The 16887-nt window shown below is 39.6% G+C and overlaps 1 protein-coding gene across 1 annotated transcript; it reads right to left on the reverse strand.

The window, feature by feature from the left end:
- Window positions 1-5601: 5601 nt before the first annotated feature.
- On the reverse strand, window positions 5602-6531 carry LOC139154010 (olfactory receptor 14A16-like). The gene has a single exon (XM_070728438.1). The coding sequence runs from the start codon at window positions 6529-6531 to the stop codon at window positions 5602-5604; it is 930 nt and encodes a 309-aa protein (XP_070584539.1).
- Between the last annotated feature and the right edge of the window lie 10356 nt (window positions 6532-16887).

Raw genomic sequence — 16887 nt, forward strand, 5'->3', positions numbered from 1 at the left:
AAAGCTCTTTCTTCCGCAGCAGCTAATCGGCCGCTGCCTTCTCTCCCTCGCCCAAAGGCCCTAGCTCTTTGCCCCAGCCCTTTCACCACAAAAATCCAAATTCAGCCACAGCCTTTTGGCCACATGGGACACTTTGCCACCATCCAATCAGAACAGTTGTTACAAAATGCTACTTTTGGAAGGAAAGAATGGGACAGTTTGCTCTTTCATACACAAACACACACGTTGAATGATAGAGATGGAAGGGACCTCAGTGGCCATCTAGTCTGACCCCTTCTCATTCAGGAGACTTACAGAATGATAGAGAGGGAAGGAACCTTGGTGGCCATCTAGTCTGACCTGACCCACCTTCTCATTTAGGAGACTTACAGAATGATAGAGAGGGAAGGGACCTCAGTGGCCATCTAGTCTGACCCACTTTCTCATTCAGGAGACTTACAGAATGATAGAGAGGGAAGGGACCTTAGTGGCCATCTAGTCTGACCCACTTTCTCATTCAGGAGACTTACAGAATGATAGAGAGGGAAGGGACCTTGGTGGCCATTAGTCTGACCTGACCCACCTTGATTAGCTGCTGGGGAAGAAAGAGTTTCATCCAACTGGCGGAGGCAAAATGTCCTAAACCCATTTTGTCAAGTATGTATTGGTAGTATACAAAGATATAACAATGTTTATATACAGGATACTAGTAAGAGAGAAACATTAGGACATGGGATGGAAGGCATGGTGGTACCACACCCCTTATTGACCTCTTAGGAATCAAGAGAGGTCAACAGTGGATAGTCTAAGGGTAAAGTTTTGGGGGCTAGGTGATAATACTACAGAGTCAAGTAGTGAGTTCCATGCATCAACTACTTGGTTACTAAAGTCATATTTCCTGCAATCGAGTTTGGTGTGGTTTACTTTAAGTTTGTATCTGTTGTGCACTTGTGTGTTGTTGTGGTTGAAGCTCTAGTCATTTACAGGGAGGATATAGTAGCAGATGATTTTATGGGCTATACTTAGGTCATGTTTAAGGTGACATAGTTCTAAGCTTTCTAAACCTAGGATTGTAAGTCTAGTTGTCTAGGGTATTCTGTTGTGACTGGAGGAGTGGAGGGCTCTTCTAGTAAAATATCTCTGGATATTTTCTAGAGTCTTTATGTTTGAAATGCGGTGTAGATTCAAGACAGATTAGCTGTATTCAAAGATTGGTCTGGTAAAAGTTTTGTATGTTCTGGTTAGTAGTATGAGATTACCAGAGCAGAAGCTACATAAGGTTAAGTTAACAACTCTTGAAGCCTTTTTGGTGATGTTATTGTAGCAATGGGCTTTGGCACTTAGATCATTTGATATGACTATTCCAAGTTTTATGAGGTGAGAGTTGTCTGTAAGATCTTGTTTATTCATCTTGCATTAAGTGTTCTCATTCTTTTTTCCAATATGTCGGACAGAGCAATTTTTAGTTGAGATTTGGAGTTGCCAGATGTTTGACCATTCAGACACAAAGTCAAGCTGTGTTGAAAAGTTTTACATAATTGGCAAATGGAATGCAGTTGCTTTTAATGTGATTGCAAAAGTCATTTATATAAAGTATGAAGGGTGTTGGTCCAAATATGCTGCTGTTAAATGGAACAGGATTGGATATGGCGGTCTCTATTTTGACAACTTGTTGTCTGTTTGATAGGAACACACTTATCTAGCTTTGGAGGGATTCTGAGATGCCATAGGATTTGAATTTTAGAAGTACTTTGTCATGAACCACTGAGTCGAAGGGTTTACAGAAGTCAGTGTAAAGTGCATCTATTGATTTTCCCTGATCGAAATGTGTAGTCCATATGTTTTTACAGTGAAGGAGTTGTAGGTTACAAGATCATTTTGTTCTGAAACCAAATTGTTTGTTAGAGAGTAGCTTGTTAGTTTCTAGGTTGGTTTATGATTGATTCCATGAATTTGCATGTAATGCAGCATAGAGAGATTGGTCTGTTGTTTTCAACTAGACTGGGATCTCCTTTTTTGAAGATGGGGATGACTGTTGCTTGTGACCATAGCTTTGGTAATGAGCCAAATAGCAGTGCAGTGTAGTGCAGAAGTAGACCATAAGCTCCCTTTCAGGAAGCAGCAGGTGAAGCTAGGCAAAATCACATCAGATACCCATAAAACTAGCACAAGGGCCCCCCAAGGCTCTGTACTTTCACCACTTCTCTCTCTATATATCAATGACTGTGTCTTAAATGATCCATCTGTCAAACTACTGAAATTTGTAGATGATACAGCAATTATTGGTCTCATTTGAGACAATGATGAAACCACATACAGAAGGGAGATTGAACAACTAACCTTCTGGTGCAACCAGAACAATATAGAACTAAACACTCTCAAAACCATAGGAATGATGGTAGACTTTAGGAGAACCCCCCCCCCACCATCCTACCACCTTTCACAATATTAGGCAACACAGTATCAACAGTAGAGTCCTTCAAATTTCTAGGTTCTATCATATCTCAAGATCTAAAATTATCACCTAACAACAAGAACATCATCAAATGATTCCTACAGAGGAATCATTGAGTCTGTCATCTGCACCTCTATAACAGCCTGGTTTGTTTCTGTAACCCAACAAGACTGACACAGACTTCAGAGGATAATCAGAACTGCAGAAAAGCCAATTGCTGCCAACCTGCGTTCCATTGAGGACCTGTATTCTGCATGAGTCAAAAAGAGGTCTGTGAAAATATTTACTCACCCCTTGCATCCTGGACATAAACTGTTTCAAATTGTATTCTCAAAACATTGCTACAGAATACTGCATACCAAGACAACCAGACACAAGAACAGTTTTTCCCCAAACGCCATCACTCTGCTAAATAAATAATTCCCTCAACACTGTGAAACTATTTACTAAGTCTGCACTACTATTACTAGTTTTTTCATCATTCCTATCACCCATCTCCTCCGACTTATGACTGTATGATTGTAACCTGTTGTTTATATCCTTAAGATTTTTGTTAAAGTTGATTGTTTCCTCATTGCTTATTTATCCCCTATGACAATCATTAAATGTTGTACCTCATGATTCTTGACAAATGTATCTTTTTCTTTTATGTTCACTGAGAGCATATGCACCAAGGACAAATTCCTTGTGTGTTTAATCACACTTGGCCAATAAGGAATTCTATTCTATTCTATATTCTATTCTATTCTATTCTATTCTATTCCACTCCACTCCATTCCATTCTATTCTAGCTGTCAAATTTGAAGCCCCTGGGTTAGTGGTTAGGGGTACAAGAGTCTTCAGTTCCCATTCCTGAGCTAGCATGACTGGAATAGGAATTCTGGTAACTGAACAATTGTTAAAACTGTCAAGTTTGAAGTTTGTAAATAGGGTACATGGTTGTAAAAGTATACATGTTTGTAAAAAGTATTCTGCTACACTGGTATTTTATTAAATAATATATTACACCATTTGGTTCACAATATTTTTTCCCTTGTTTTCCACCTCTAAAATCTAGATGCTTCTTATAATCTGGTGCATTTTATACTCCAAAAAATACTGTAATTCTCCAGGAAACATCCATCAGATTTTGGCTTACTTTACAAAAATTAAGAATTTGTTTAAAATGGCCAGTATTTAGCACTGGCAATAGCATTTCGACTTATATAGCAGTTCACAGTGCTTACAGTCCTCTCTAAGTGGTTTACAGAGAGTAAGCCTATTGCACCCAACAATCTGGGTTCTCATTTTACCAACTTTGGAAATAGTCAACCTTGAGGCTACAAAGATTTGATCTCCCAAATTGCTGGCAGCAGTGTTCCCTCTAAGCTGAGTTGTGCGCTGTAGCACAGAAGATTTAAAATCTCAGCCCAGAAGATTGCAATTCTAGTGCAGAGGACTGACCTCTGTGCTAGAATTGGTAAACTGTGCTGAGATTTTAAATTTCCATGCTATAGCGCACAGTAAAGGTGGAAAGGCGGGAAAGAAAGAGGCCAATTGCAGGACTGCTTTCCTTCCCGCCCCTTTAACCCTTTCTCCTTCCAGCTAGGGTGGGTAAGCCCCTTACAATGGGGGGGTTGCAGATCTGCTGGACTGCTGCCAGCTCGATGTCTGTCCACGGGGGTGGGGGTGGGGTGGATCCACCGGACCAACAATGTCTGTCTGTGGGGGGAGGGCAGATCTGCCGGCCCCGCCATCCCGATGTCCGTCTGCAGGGGGGCAGATCTGCCAGACCAATGATGGCTGTCTGTGGGGGGATAGAGATAAAGAGGGGGGGAGAGAAAGGAAGGAGAGAGAAAGGGAGGGAGAGAAAGGAAACAGAGAGAAAGGGAGGGAGAGAAAGAAGGAATAGAGGAGGGACAGAAAGAAAGAATGAGAGATAGAAATGATAAAGAGAAAGACAGAGGGAGAGAAAGGGAGAGCGAGAAAGGAAGGGAGAAAAAGAGGGAATGAAGGAGGAAGAGAAAGAAACAGTGAGAGATTGAAAGGATGGAGAGAAAGAGGGAGGGAGAGAAAGGAAAGAGAGAAAGTGAGGGAGAGAAAGGAAAGAGAGATGAGAGAGGAAGGAGGAGAGAGAAAGGGGGAGCAAATTATGGATGTCAGAACTCACGCATGCGTGATAGCGCGTGCCCATACTTCATTCATTCATTCATTCATTCATTTATTTAGACTTCTATGCTGCCCAGTCCCAAAGGAGGCAAGGGGGAGAGGAATGGGAAAGAGGAGGAAGAGAAGGAGGGGGAAGAGGAGAGAGAGGAAGCATTTTTAAATAATTTTTATATTTTTGAAACTAAGTACCTGAATACATCATGCTGCTATCAGAAATAAAGCCAGAGAAGCTCAATGGGGACTCTGAAAGGTTATATATAATGTATATTTTATAGTTATGTTCTACAAAAATTCTCAAAACATTGTTTTATATTATTATATGATACAAATTAAAATATTGATTGTTTTTAAAGGAAAAGTTCTATCATACTTTGCATTGATACAAATTTTTAACTGAAGACTTGCTTCAACTCAAGGTTGGCCATTTATCAGTACTCTTTCATAAATGTTATTTATCCAGATCAAGTTTATTCTATATTAAATACACAGGCTAGGTTTCTTAAGTAATTTCAAAGAAAAGATTATATATCCATGAAATTAACTTTGGTTCTTGTTTTTTTTCATGCAGGTGCATATATTTCTTTTTTCTTTTTGATAGTATCTCTAGATAAATATACAGATTTAATTAATGTGAATGCTACAGTAAAATGCATCTGTTGTATGAAAATAGCAATTAAGCAAGCCTGTATAAAATTTATATTTAGGTTAATCTATACATAGGCAGGAACTTTACAATTACAATTTTATACATTTCTTTTATTTCTTTGATAAATATCTAATATAAATAATAATCAATGCATGCTCGTTTAAAGGAAAAGGAGTATGAAATTAAACGGCACAATTAGCATTCTGCTGGTTTTTTAGTGTTCTTTCACAAAGAGTTAATAGTAGTAGTTGTGAGAAAATGATAATCTTTATCTAAATTAAGCTTTATTAGTTATTAGCTGCCAGCCTTGTATTCAAGCAATAACTTAAAGCATTTATTAAAATAAATAAAATTGGAGGGAGAGGGAAATAGGTCAGGTATTGGGGAAAAACTTGAAAATCAGCTTCCAGAATGCCATTTTAAGGTCCTTGTTCCTCATACTGTAGATCAATGGATTCAAAATTGGCGGCACTACACAGTAAAATGTTGAAATCAGGATATCTGATGTTGACGGAAAGCTAGATGTGGGTTTCAGGTATGCAAAATTACCACTTACCAGAAACAGACAAATGACTAGGAGATGAGGTAAGCAAGTAGAGAAGGCCTTTTGTTTTCCTTGGGTAGATGGGATTTGCAAAACTGTCTTAAAAATCCTCACATATGAAAACACAATTAAAAAAAAAAGAATGAATGCTAAACAAGAACCCATGATAAGTACCCATTCTTCTGCAACATAAGAGCCAGAGCAAGAGATCTTGAGCAGTTGAGGAATTTCACAAAAGAACTGATTGATGATTTTAGAACAGAACTTCACAAAAAACAAGTTTCCTGTGTGGAGCATAGAATAAGACAGCCCACCCATCCAGACACTGGTTGCCATTTGGATACAGGTTTTTTTGCTCATTATATTCTCATAATGCAGTGGGCTGCAAATGGCTACATAACGATCATAGGCCATGACACACAGGAGAAAGAAGTGAGACACCATAAAGAAAACAAGAAAGAAAACTTGGCAGAGACATCCAGAGTAAGAAATGGCTTCTGTGTTCATCAAAGAATTCAGCATTGATTTGGGAATGGTAACTGAGATGGAGCCAAGATCTTGCAAGGAGAGATTGACTAGAAAAAAATACATGGGTGAATGGAGTTGATGGCTATAGACAATGACAATGATTATGATGATATTTTCAATAAAAGCTACCAAATAAATTATTAAAAAAATAACAATATGAATTATCCGTAGTTCTTCAGTGTCAGGGAATCCACGCAAAACAAATTCACTAAATATTGACTTATTTTCCATTTTTTTAAAAAAATTCAGATGTTATAATAGGAGGACCCTTTCCATGTACCTTTGACAGAATTCATGGTGAAATAAAACGTTCTTCAAACAATATTTTTGCTGCAAAAGTGCTAGATTAAAACAGAGATTTATCTATGGGATGTTTGTAATTATCCTCAGAGAGCTCATTTCTCAAGAGCTTAATTTACTTTAGCAACCTAGATCCACACAGGAATGTAGAAATTTGGTTAAAGCTTTATTCATACTTCACTTAATCTACATAATGTTCTGTCTGGGTTTTCCCAAACCTCAACACCAACTGAAAAAACAGCCAGACACTCTGGTAAAAGCCAAAAGTATTTTATAGCTGGAAAAAATAAGCACAAAGGAAAACCTGTCTTCACAACAGACAGGCTATAATACGTTACAGCAGGGTCCTGATGTCCAGTCAATACCACAAGCTTCTTGCTGGCACCCCCCCCCCAAGGTTTCAATAGTCCAAGGCACAAACCAGGATTGTAAGCCACCAAAGTTCACAGACAGGTCTCACGAATCTCCAAGATAAAACTCCACAAGCCAGGAAGGGTGGGTCCGCCTTTTATCCTTTCCCAAGAGCACCACACCCAAACCCAGCTGTGACCTCTAATGCTGGAAATACTTAGCCAATTGAGTCCGTCTCTGATTAGCTCTCCTTTGTCGCATATCTATGATGTCTTGAGCATTTTCCCCTAAGGAATCCAGGCTGCTTGCTGGGGAGAGCTCCCCCTGGTGGGACTCTGGCTGTCCTTCTTCTTCAGCCTGGGATTCCTCGTCAGTCTGCACCTCCTGTTCCTCAGCCTCTCCCTCTGAGCTGGAAACCGACAGAAGGTCAGCCATTCCCGGAGGGGTCCCAGACTGAACCACAACACATAATATGCTAATTTTTCAGATTAAACTGGACTGGAGGACTAGATTAGACTAGGCAAGGCAAGGCAAGGCAAGGCAAGGCAAGGCAAGGCAAGGCAAGGCAAGGCAAGGCAAGGCAAGGCAAGGCAAGGCAAAGCTAGACTAGACTAGACTAGACTAGACTAGACTAGATTACATTAGAAAAGGACTATGGTGGCAAATTTATGGCATGCGCGCCACAGGTTGCACATAGAGCCATAACTGAAGATGCACAAAGTATTGCCCTATATCAGCTCCAGAGTGCATTTTCACACTAGCCATTTGATTTTTGGCCTTCTGGAGGATGGGGGAAGGCTGTTTTCACCCTCCCCATGCTTCAGGAAAGCCTCCAGAGCAGGGGTCCCCAAACGCTTTAAGCAGAGGGCCAGTTCACTGTCCCTCAGACTGTTGGAGGGCCGGATTATAAAAAACCCTATGAACAAATCCCTATGCATACTACACATATCTTATTTAAAGTAAAATACAAAATGGGAACAAATACAATATTTAAAATAAAGAAGTAATTAAGTAATAAAGTAATTTATACTTCTTTATTAACAAGTAAATTTAAACTTAAATCAACAAACTCCCTCCATTTCTCCTTCCTTCCTTCCCTCCCTCCTTCCTCTCCACTTCTCTCTTCCCTCTCTCTTTTCTTCCTTCTCTCTCATTTGTTTCATTTTCCTCTCCCTGATTTCTCTCCATCATTTTCTCATTTTTCTCTTTCTCTTTTTCTCTCTCTTGCTCACTCTTTCCATCTCTTCCCCTTTCTCTCTTCCTCTCTATCTCTCCCTCTTCCTCTCTCTCTTTCTTTCTCTGTCCCTCTCTCTCTTTCTCTCTCTATTTCTTTCTCTCTCTCTCACTCACTCTCTTTCTCTTTCCCTCTATCTCTCCCTCTTTCTGTCTCCCTCTCTCTCTATCTCCCTCTTTCTTTCTCTCCCTTTCTATCTCTCCCTATTCCTCTCTCTCTCCCTCTCTTTCTCTCTCTCTCTTTCTTTCTTTCTCTCTCTCACTCTATTTCTCTCTCCCTCTCTCTTTCTCTCCCTCTCTATCTCTCCCTCTTTCTCTCTCTCTCTCTTTCTTTCTTTCTTTCTCTCTCCCCTCCTTTCTCTCTCTCTCTCTCTCTTGTACACCTTGCCATCAACAGAGAGAGAAAGAGAGAGAGAGCGGAGGGTGGCTTGCCAGTCCACAGCCCCCTGGATGAGTGGCTTCGCATGGCCCCAGTACCGGACTTTGGTGTCGCCTCCGCCTCTGCCTGGCTCTCCAGCTAACCCCCTGAATTTGCCCGAACGGAGGCGGCAGTGGTTTCAAGGGACCAACATATGGTCCTTCTCAGCGCTGTGTTGCTGCAGCCTCCAAGCTCCACTGTTGTCCCCGGGCACTGTTACCTCTAGGCTGCACTGAGAGAGAAAGAGAGAGAGAGCGGAGAGCACCAGACTTTGCTGTCATCTCCGCCCCCATCTGGCTCTCCAGCTAAGAGGCAGCAGCCACATCCACCCCTTCGCCCTCCACGATGCCCAGTGCCCAGCCCCACACCACCTCCACCTCCTGGTAGCATGCCCAACCTCTTCCTGCAGGAACGGATGGTGAGGTGGAAGTGGTTGGACTTATCTACACACGTGCCTGCTGACTGAGAAGAGGGGAAAGAAAAAAAATCTGCACCTCCAAAGAGGGGCGGAGGGGGAAAAAAAGAAAGAAAAAAAAGAGCTCCAAGTTGGTGGAAGGCAGGAGGGGAGAACCGAGCGTGCTGCAGCAAGTTTGCTTGGTGAAAAGGTGGCTACTCCTTTCTGGGGCTTTTTTCCCCTCCCCCTCCACCAAATGCCAGTAAACTTCAGAATAATGAAAATTATTAGGAGAGATACAACTGCAAACTAAGGCAAAATTTCCTGATACATTATCAGGTTTGATTTTAAACTATTTTTTCACATTAATATATCTTATGCAGGATGCCCTGCATTTTCTTTCAACACCTTTCAGTGCAAATTGGGTGCTCTGGGATGGAGCTCCATTTTTGCCGCACTGCATTTCCCCCGCCTGGGCAGCAGCCCACTCCTGGACTTGAGTCACGAGGCTTAGTACTGTCCAAAAAAATGTTGTGAAATACACTGGATGGATAAAAATTCTTTAGCAAACAACTATTTCTTGACTTCTAGGTTGGCTTTTTAGCAGCATTGTTTATGAAGGTCTTTTTTATATTAATAGAGTAGAATAGAATAGAATAGAATAGAATAGAATAGAATTCTTTATTGGTCAAGTGTGATTGGTCACACAAGGAATTTGTCTTGGTGCTTATGCTCTCAGTGTACATAAAAGAAAAGATACATTTGTCAATTAGCATGAGGTACAACACTTAATGATTGTCATAGGGATCAAATAAGCAATAAAGAAGTAATCAATATTAATAAATCTTAGGATACAAGCAACAAGTTACAGTCATACAGTTCTAAGTGTGAGGAAAAGGATGATAGGAATGATGTGAAAAAACTAGTAGCTATAGAAGTGCAGACTTAGTAAAAAGTTTGACAGTGTTGAGGGAATTATTTGTTTTGTAGAGTGATGGCGTTTGGGGGAAAAAACTGTTCTTGTGTCTAGTTGTCTTGGTGTGCAATGCTCTGTAGTGACATTTTGAGGGTAGGAGTTGAAAAAATTTGTGTCAAGGATGTGAGGGGTCAGTAAATATTTTCACCGCCCTCTTTTTGGCTCATGCAGTATACAGGTCCTCAATGGAAGGCCGGTGGCAGCAATTGTTTTTTCTTCAGTTCTGATTATCCTCTGAAGTCTGTGTCAGTCTTCTTGGGTTGCAGAACCAAACCGGACAGTTATAGAGGTGCAGATGACAGACTCAATGATTCCTCTATAAAACTATCAGCAGCTCCTTGGGCAGTTGAGCTTCCTGAGTTGGCACAGAAAGAACATTATTTGTTGTATTTTTTTTAATGATGTTTTTGATGTTAGGTGACCATTTTAAGTCTTGAGATATGATAGAACCTAGAAATTTGAAGGTCTCTACTGTTGATACTATGTTATCTAGTATTGTGAGAGGCGGAAGGATGGAATGGTTTCTCCTAAAGTCTACCACCATTTCTACGGTTTTGAGTGTGTTCAGTTCTAGATTGTTCTAGCCACAGCACAAGGTTAGTTGTTCAACCTCCCATCTGTATGTGGATTCATCATTGTCTCGAATTAGTCTGATCACTGTTGTATCATCTGCAATCTTCAGTAGTTTAACAGATGAATTGTTTAAGATGCAGTCATTGATGTATAGAGAGAAGAGAAGTGGTGAGAGCACACAGCTTTGGGGGGGGGGCTGTGCTAATTGTACATGTATCTGATGTGATTTTTCCTAGCTTCACTTGCTGCTTCCTGTCTGTTAGGAAGCTTGTGATTCACTTACAAGTGTGTTCAGGTACCGCTAGCTGATTTAGTATGGTTAAGAGAATGTCCGTTATGTTGGTGTTGAATACTGAACTGAAGTCTATAAAGAGGACCCTAGCTTAGGCCATTGGAGATTCAAGATGTTGTAGGATGTGGTATAGAGCCATATTAACAGCATCATCTGTGAATCTATTTGCTTGGTACGCAAATTGCAGGGGGTCTAACAGTCGATCCGTTATGTTTTTCAAGTGGAACATCACTAGACTTTCAAAGATATTCATAACTATGATCGTGATTGTAGAGCTTTTGAAGCAGGAAGGAACATGGCACAAGTCTAGTGATTTTATGTATTTATTTATTTATTTATTATTTAGATTTGTATGCCGCCCCTCTCTGCGAACTCGGGGCGGCTTACAACAAGGCATAACAAATCGTAACAAATCCAAATAAATTTAAATATTTAAAAAAGTTTTATTAAAGTTGTTGAAGATTTGGGTAAAGATGAGGGCCAATTGGTCAGCACAGGCTTTTAAACAAGAAGGAGTTACCTTGTCTGGGCCTGGTGCTTTTCCAGGCTTCTGCCTATGAAATAGATCTTTCACTTCCTTTTCTGTGATCAGTAGGGTCGGCGGGGATAGGGCTCTGTCCCCGTCGCTCCTTTTTTCCTGATTGGGGGACCGCAATTGTGGTTGGAGAGAACTCGGAGGGTTCGATCTTGAGGAGGGGGTCATCTGAACCCGAGGGGCAAAACGCCACTGTCCCAGGGGAAGAGAGCAACCCCGCAGCCCCAAAGAAGGAAGAGCCGCACTCCGGCTGGGGCGCAGCCATAGCAGCTAGCTCTCACGGAAGAGGGAGTATTGACAATAACAGAAGTCAATGACATAAGATAATCAGAAAAGAAAAGAAGAAAGTCTGCACTGAATAAGGTATACTCTTTTGGGGGGGTTTTCTCTTAATACCAAGGAAAATAAAAGAAAAGATCTGGAAAATAAAAGGTGAACAAGAAAAGGTTTTTTTCCACTTTAAGTAATATCCTTGCGCATAACCTAAAGCTATGACCGGATCTATATACAGTATTTCTACTTACTTCTAATGTACAGTTTTCTAAAAATTGCTGAACTTTAAGAAAAAGTATACTTGAAATACCTTACATCCCTGGAAGAATACGAACTCGCTTCGCAATAGGGGATGAAAAGAGAATCTAATAAATTGAAAATTGAAAATATCCTATTTGATCATGTCTGAATATTTCTGGCTATAGTAGAAGGAAGTGTACTTAAAAAGGCGATCTTGAATTATAATATATTAAGGAAAAAATATTCTATTATGAGAAACACCGATCAACTTTGAATCTTTTTAATCCTCCAATGTCATTAAGTAATATAACCCAATTTGACTTTATTTTGCAAAACGGATTTTGGTGATTTGGGAAACTTTGTAGCGGGACTATTTTTCTTCTTTGAACACTGGCAGCGGAAGGATCAATGGACTAATTTTTGCTTATTTTTCCTTGCTTCTTATTTTTTCCTTGCTTTTTAATTTTTCTTATTTTTCATCAACTATTGTTATCACTATTATTCAACGTATTTTCTACTTCCTGTACTTGATTTTCGCTTACGTTAGGAGATTGTGGATTGATTTTAGTTTTTTTTACTTTTCCCTGGCACATGGATTGCTGATTTGGTTTGCTTTCAAGGATAAAAAAATATATATTGTGAACTTGAGAACACGAGAATATAAGTGTGGAACGTGGACACAAAAAATTAAAGATTTAAGGATTCAAGGATATAAAAATGATATCAGGATTAATTTTGAAATATATCAACTGATTATTGAGCTTTTTAATTCTCTTTTAGATTTTTAATACCCATATTTTTTTCTCACATTTATACCTTAACATTTACACTTTTACACTTTTATACTTTTAGATTTACACTTTTATATAATAGTTACAATTATATTTATATTTTTATATTATATTTTTATAATATTTTTTTCTTTCTTGGTTATATTTCATCTATTTTTATAAATACACTTTTACATAATATTCACATTTATACTTATATTTTCATATTGTATTTTCTATTCACTTTTTTCCTAAGGTTTTTTTTCCCAACTTTTTTTTACTATAGACACTTAAGGTACAGGATGAACTGCTAGATAATTAATTTCCCTCCTCTCGATCTGGCATACCCCAAATCCATTTACTTATCCTTCCCTCTCTCTCATTTTTTGTCTTCTTTTACTTTTTTCTCTCTTATTCTCGCTTTTCCTTTTATTATATGTATTTTTATTTATGCTAGACCAATAGAATTATATATTTTGCTTTAATTTTCTTTACTACATTGAATGAAATATTTGAAATTTGATATTTGATACTTGATTTATACCTGAGAAAATAATTAATTAACTTAGAGGGTATTATAAAATTTATCATGATATTATATAATTTTTGGTTGACAATCCCTGGAGATATGAGAGGCTCTTCTAGGTCACAGAGTACTACTACCATCACAACAACAATAACCAAAAAACAGACCTCCACCCCAACTCCGACTCCAAAGGTATCTCCAGTATCATCTCCATTACAACAAAGATCAATAACAACAATGTTGGCCAAGGATAAAGAAAAAGAAAAGGAGAAAACTCTACCAGAACCTAACTTTCAGACCTTTCAAGATACTCTGGCCACCATTCAAGATTTCATGCAGAAAACCCAAATCTCAATGGACACAAATAGAGAAGAAGTGAAAAAATATTTAGAAGAAATGAAAAATGAAATGGGGAATCTGAAAACAGAAATAGGCGATTTTAAAACAGAAATGGGAGATGTCAAAACCGAAATAGAAATAAAGGGAAGTATGAAGGAGATGGATGGAAATATGAAAGTTATACAACAAAATTTACAAGAGAATGAAAAAAGAATGAAAACAGTGGAGGATAAAGTCGAGGATGTAGGACAAAAGATGGAAGAATATGAAGAACACCATTATCTAACTAACAGAGGCTTCGATGAAGCAATAGCTCACACGGCTTGAGATTCCAAAACATAAGTGAGGAGAAAGATGAAGAATTAATAATAAAGATGGCAGAGATAATAGGAGAAATTCTACACATGGACCCACAAGATCTTATAAGAGAGATAGATGAAATTTACAGAGTCCAGACTGGATATGTATGATGGCATAATCTAGCAAGAGAGGTCCACATCAAATTCTCCAGGAGAATAATTAGAGATGACATCTTGAAACAAGCAAGAAACCAAACCTGGAAACACAAAGGGAAAGACATTATAATACTAAAACAAGTTCCAAAAAAGAGTAAGAGAGAGCAGAAGAGAATATTATTTTCTCATAAGTGTCTTAATACAAGAAAACATAGTGTTCTGATGGTTGGTACCAGAAGGTCTCTTGCTAACTTGGCATGGACGGAGAATAAAGATAGAAAATGTGGAAGATGCAACAGCTTTCTTCGCACAAAGTGGATTAAATAGAACAGAACAACTACAGAAAGAAACTAAAGACAAAGAAGATGAATAGGGGGTGACCAGCAAAGAGAGGGAGGAAACACAAGCTGTCAGAAAGAAACAACCACAACCTCAAATTCAACAAGAACTGGTGTTAGGTAGTAGATTGAGAGAATCTAAAGAAACCAAAAAATATTATAAATAGAGATGTCACAAGATTTAAAAATCTTCTCAGTAAATGTTAATGGATTGAATAATCCCAGGAAAAGAAATCAAATATTGACTAAGCTCAAGAAACAAAGAGCACAAATAAATATACTACAAGAAGTTCATATTAAAAAATCAAATAGAAAATTATTTAATAAGCCCAAACTTGGGAAAATATACACAAGTTTAGCAGATTAAAAAAAAGACGTGTAGTAATGTATATTGATTAAACAATAGATTCAAAACAAATATATAGTGATTTCGAAGGAAGAATTTTGATTGTACAACTAGATTTAGAACCAAAACCTCTCATTATTATATCAATATATGCACCCAACGACAATCAAAAACAATTTTATAAGTAATTAGACAATAAGATAATTAGATTAGATTAGATTAGATTTATTGGTTTTATATGCCGTCCCTCTCCGCAAACTCGGGGCGGCTCATAACAATGGTAAAAACAATACATAATAACAAATCTAATACCCACCAATCCAATTACAATTTTAAGCTAAAAAATTCATTAAAAACAACCCCAGAATATTAAAAAACAAGCACACAATCAATCTAACACCAAAACAACATGGGCAAGGGGGAGATGCAGCCTTGTTCCAGTCCTCAGCAAGAGACTCTGCCAAACTGTGAACGAGTGTATCTGGAATAACCCCAAGCGCCCTCTGAAAACCTTCTGGATCCATCAGGCATCTGGGGCGGAACAACTTAATCGGTTCCGCCTCCCTGCGGGGAAGGATTGGAGCCAGGAAGTTAAGCCACAGTAGGAAATGATCTGACCATGACAAAGGCAACACTTCTAAGCCCCTTTGTCTCAGATCATTATTCAATTGCTCAGAGAGGAATATCATATCGGGTGCATGCCCACCCTCGTGAGTCGGACCCTGAACTACTTGAGTCAGGTCCATGGCTGTCATGGTGGCCATGAACTCCTGTGCTAATCCTGAGGAACCGCCGAGCAACGGCAGATTGAAGTCCCCCAGGACAATGAGTCCGGGGAACTCCACCGCCAACCCGGCCACCTCTTCAAGCAGCACAGGCAGGGCTGTTGACATGCAGCTGGGAGGCAGGTACATGAGTAACAAGCCCACCTGAACCCCTAAGTCCAACTTCACAAGGAGTGACTCACAACCCGCAATCTCAGGAGCAACGAGTCTACGCAGATGGAGGATCTCCCTGGTTACAATAGCCACTCCTCCCCACCTTCCCTGGGGTCGAGGCTGGTGCCATATCTGAAACCCGGCTGGACATATTTCCGAGAGAGGCACCCCTCCCTCTGGGCCCAGCCAGGTTTCAGTAACACATGCCAGATCTGCCTCCTCCTCAAGGATCAAATCCTGGATGAGGAGAGCTTTATTCACGACTGACCTGGCATTGAGTAGCAGCAGCTTGAGCCCAGGGCCCAGATTACACTCGTCACCAGGGCTCCGGTTTGAGCTCACGGGACTGGAACAAGGGATCGCTATTAAGCAGCGATCTCTTTTTCCTTCAGAACGGCTAGCCCCGTGGCTCCCGCCATATCTACCTCTCCCCAGCAGGACCGGAATATTCTGGCCCTCTGTCACCCCGGAGAAAGATACCCCCATCCCTCCTGTCTCTCTACCGCCAGGCTAAATTCTGCATTCATACTGACCCTATTGTTCCCATACATACCATCCCACTCACCCCACCCATTCATATTATAAAAATTACAATTACCATTTACCTCATCCATACCCCACGCATCCTGCAAGTTAATCCCACCATTCATTCGATTCATTTCATATATACCTTCCATCTGATCCCAAATATCCATCACTAAAATTACCCCCAAATAAATTAGTTAAAAAATGTATAAAAATTAAAAAATTAGTTAATTAATTAAAAAAGGTTAACCAGTCAGTTATAAAATTAATCTGAGACAATAATATAAATTAGAATCAATTAATATAAATCAGTTCTTGAATAAATAAGTAGATCAAAATTCATCAGTCAATCAGTCAATCCAGAACAGGATGATAATAATGTCTTTAGTAAAATCCTTCATTAAGTCTGTTGTAATTATAGAGTCCATTCAATAGGGAATACAGGAAATGGGAAATGGGAGCAGGGGGAGGAAGAGGGTGGTGGTGGGGAAGATGACAAAGCGACGATCTTAACATCCACCAACATTCTCAAAGTTCGACAGTTCAGCTTCCACTGTTGACTCTCCCCCAGCTATATTCATTCTGTTCTTTTAGTCCAATCTCAGACAAAATCCTCAGCTCCACACGACAGCCCCCAACTCACCTCAGTCTCCTTCCTCAGAGCTCCAACGCTGCTCCCTTCATCCCCCCCTCGGCACCAGCAACTCTCACTCACTGGTGCCATACAGGGGATTAGGCTGCCGTTCCTTTTCCACCAGATGACAT

The sequence above is a fragment of the Erythrolamprus reginae genome, chromosome Z, assembly GCF_031021105.1.
Source record: "Erythrolamprus reginae isolate rEryReg1 chromosome Z, rEryReg1.hap1, whole genome shotgun sequence".
NCBI lineage: Eukaryota > Metazoa > Chordata > Lepidosauria > Squamata > Dipsadidae > Erythrolamprus > Erythrolamprus reginae.

What these genes read in the sequence shown, in the direction of transcription:
- LOC139154010 (XM_070728438.1), bottom strand. Translation starts at nt 6,531, where the DNA reads ATGGAAAATAAGTCAATATTTAGTGAATTTGTTTTGCGTGGATTCCCT.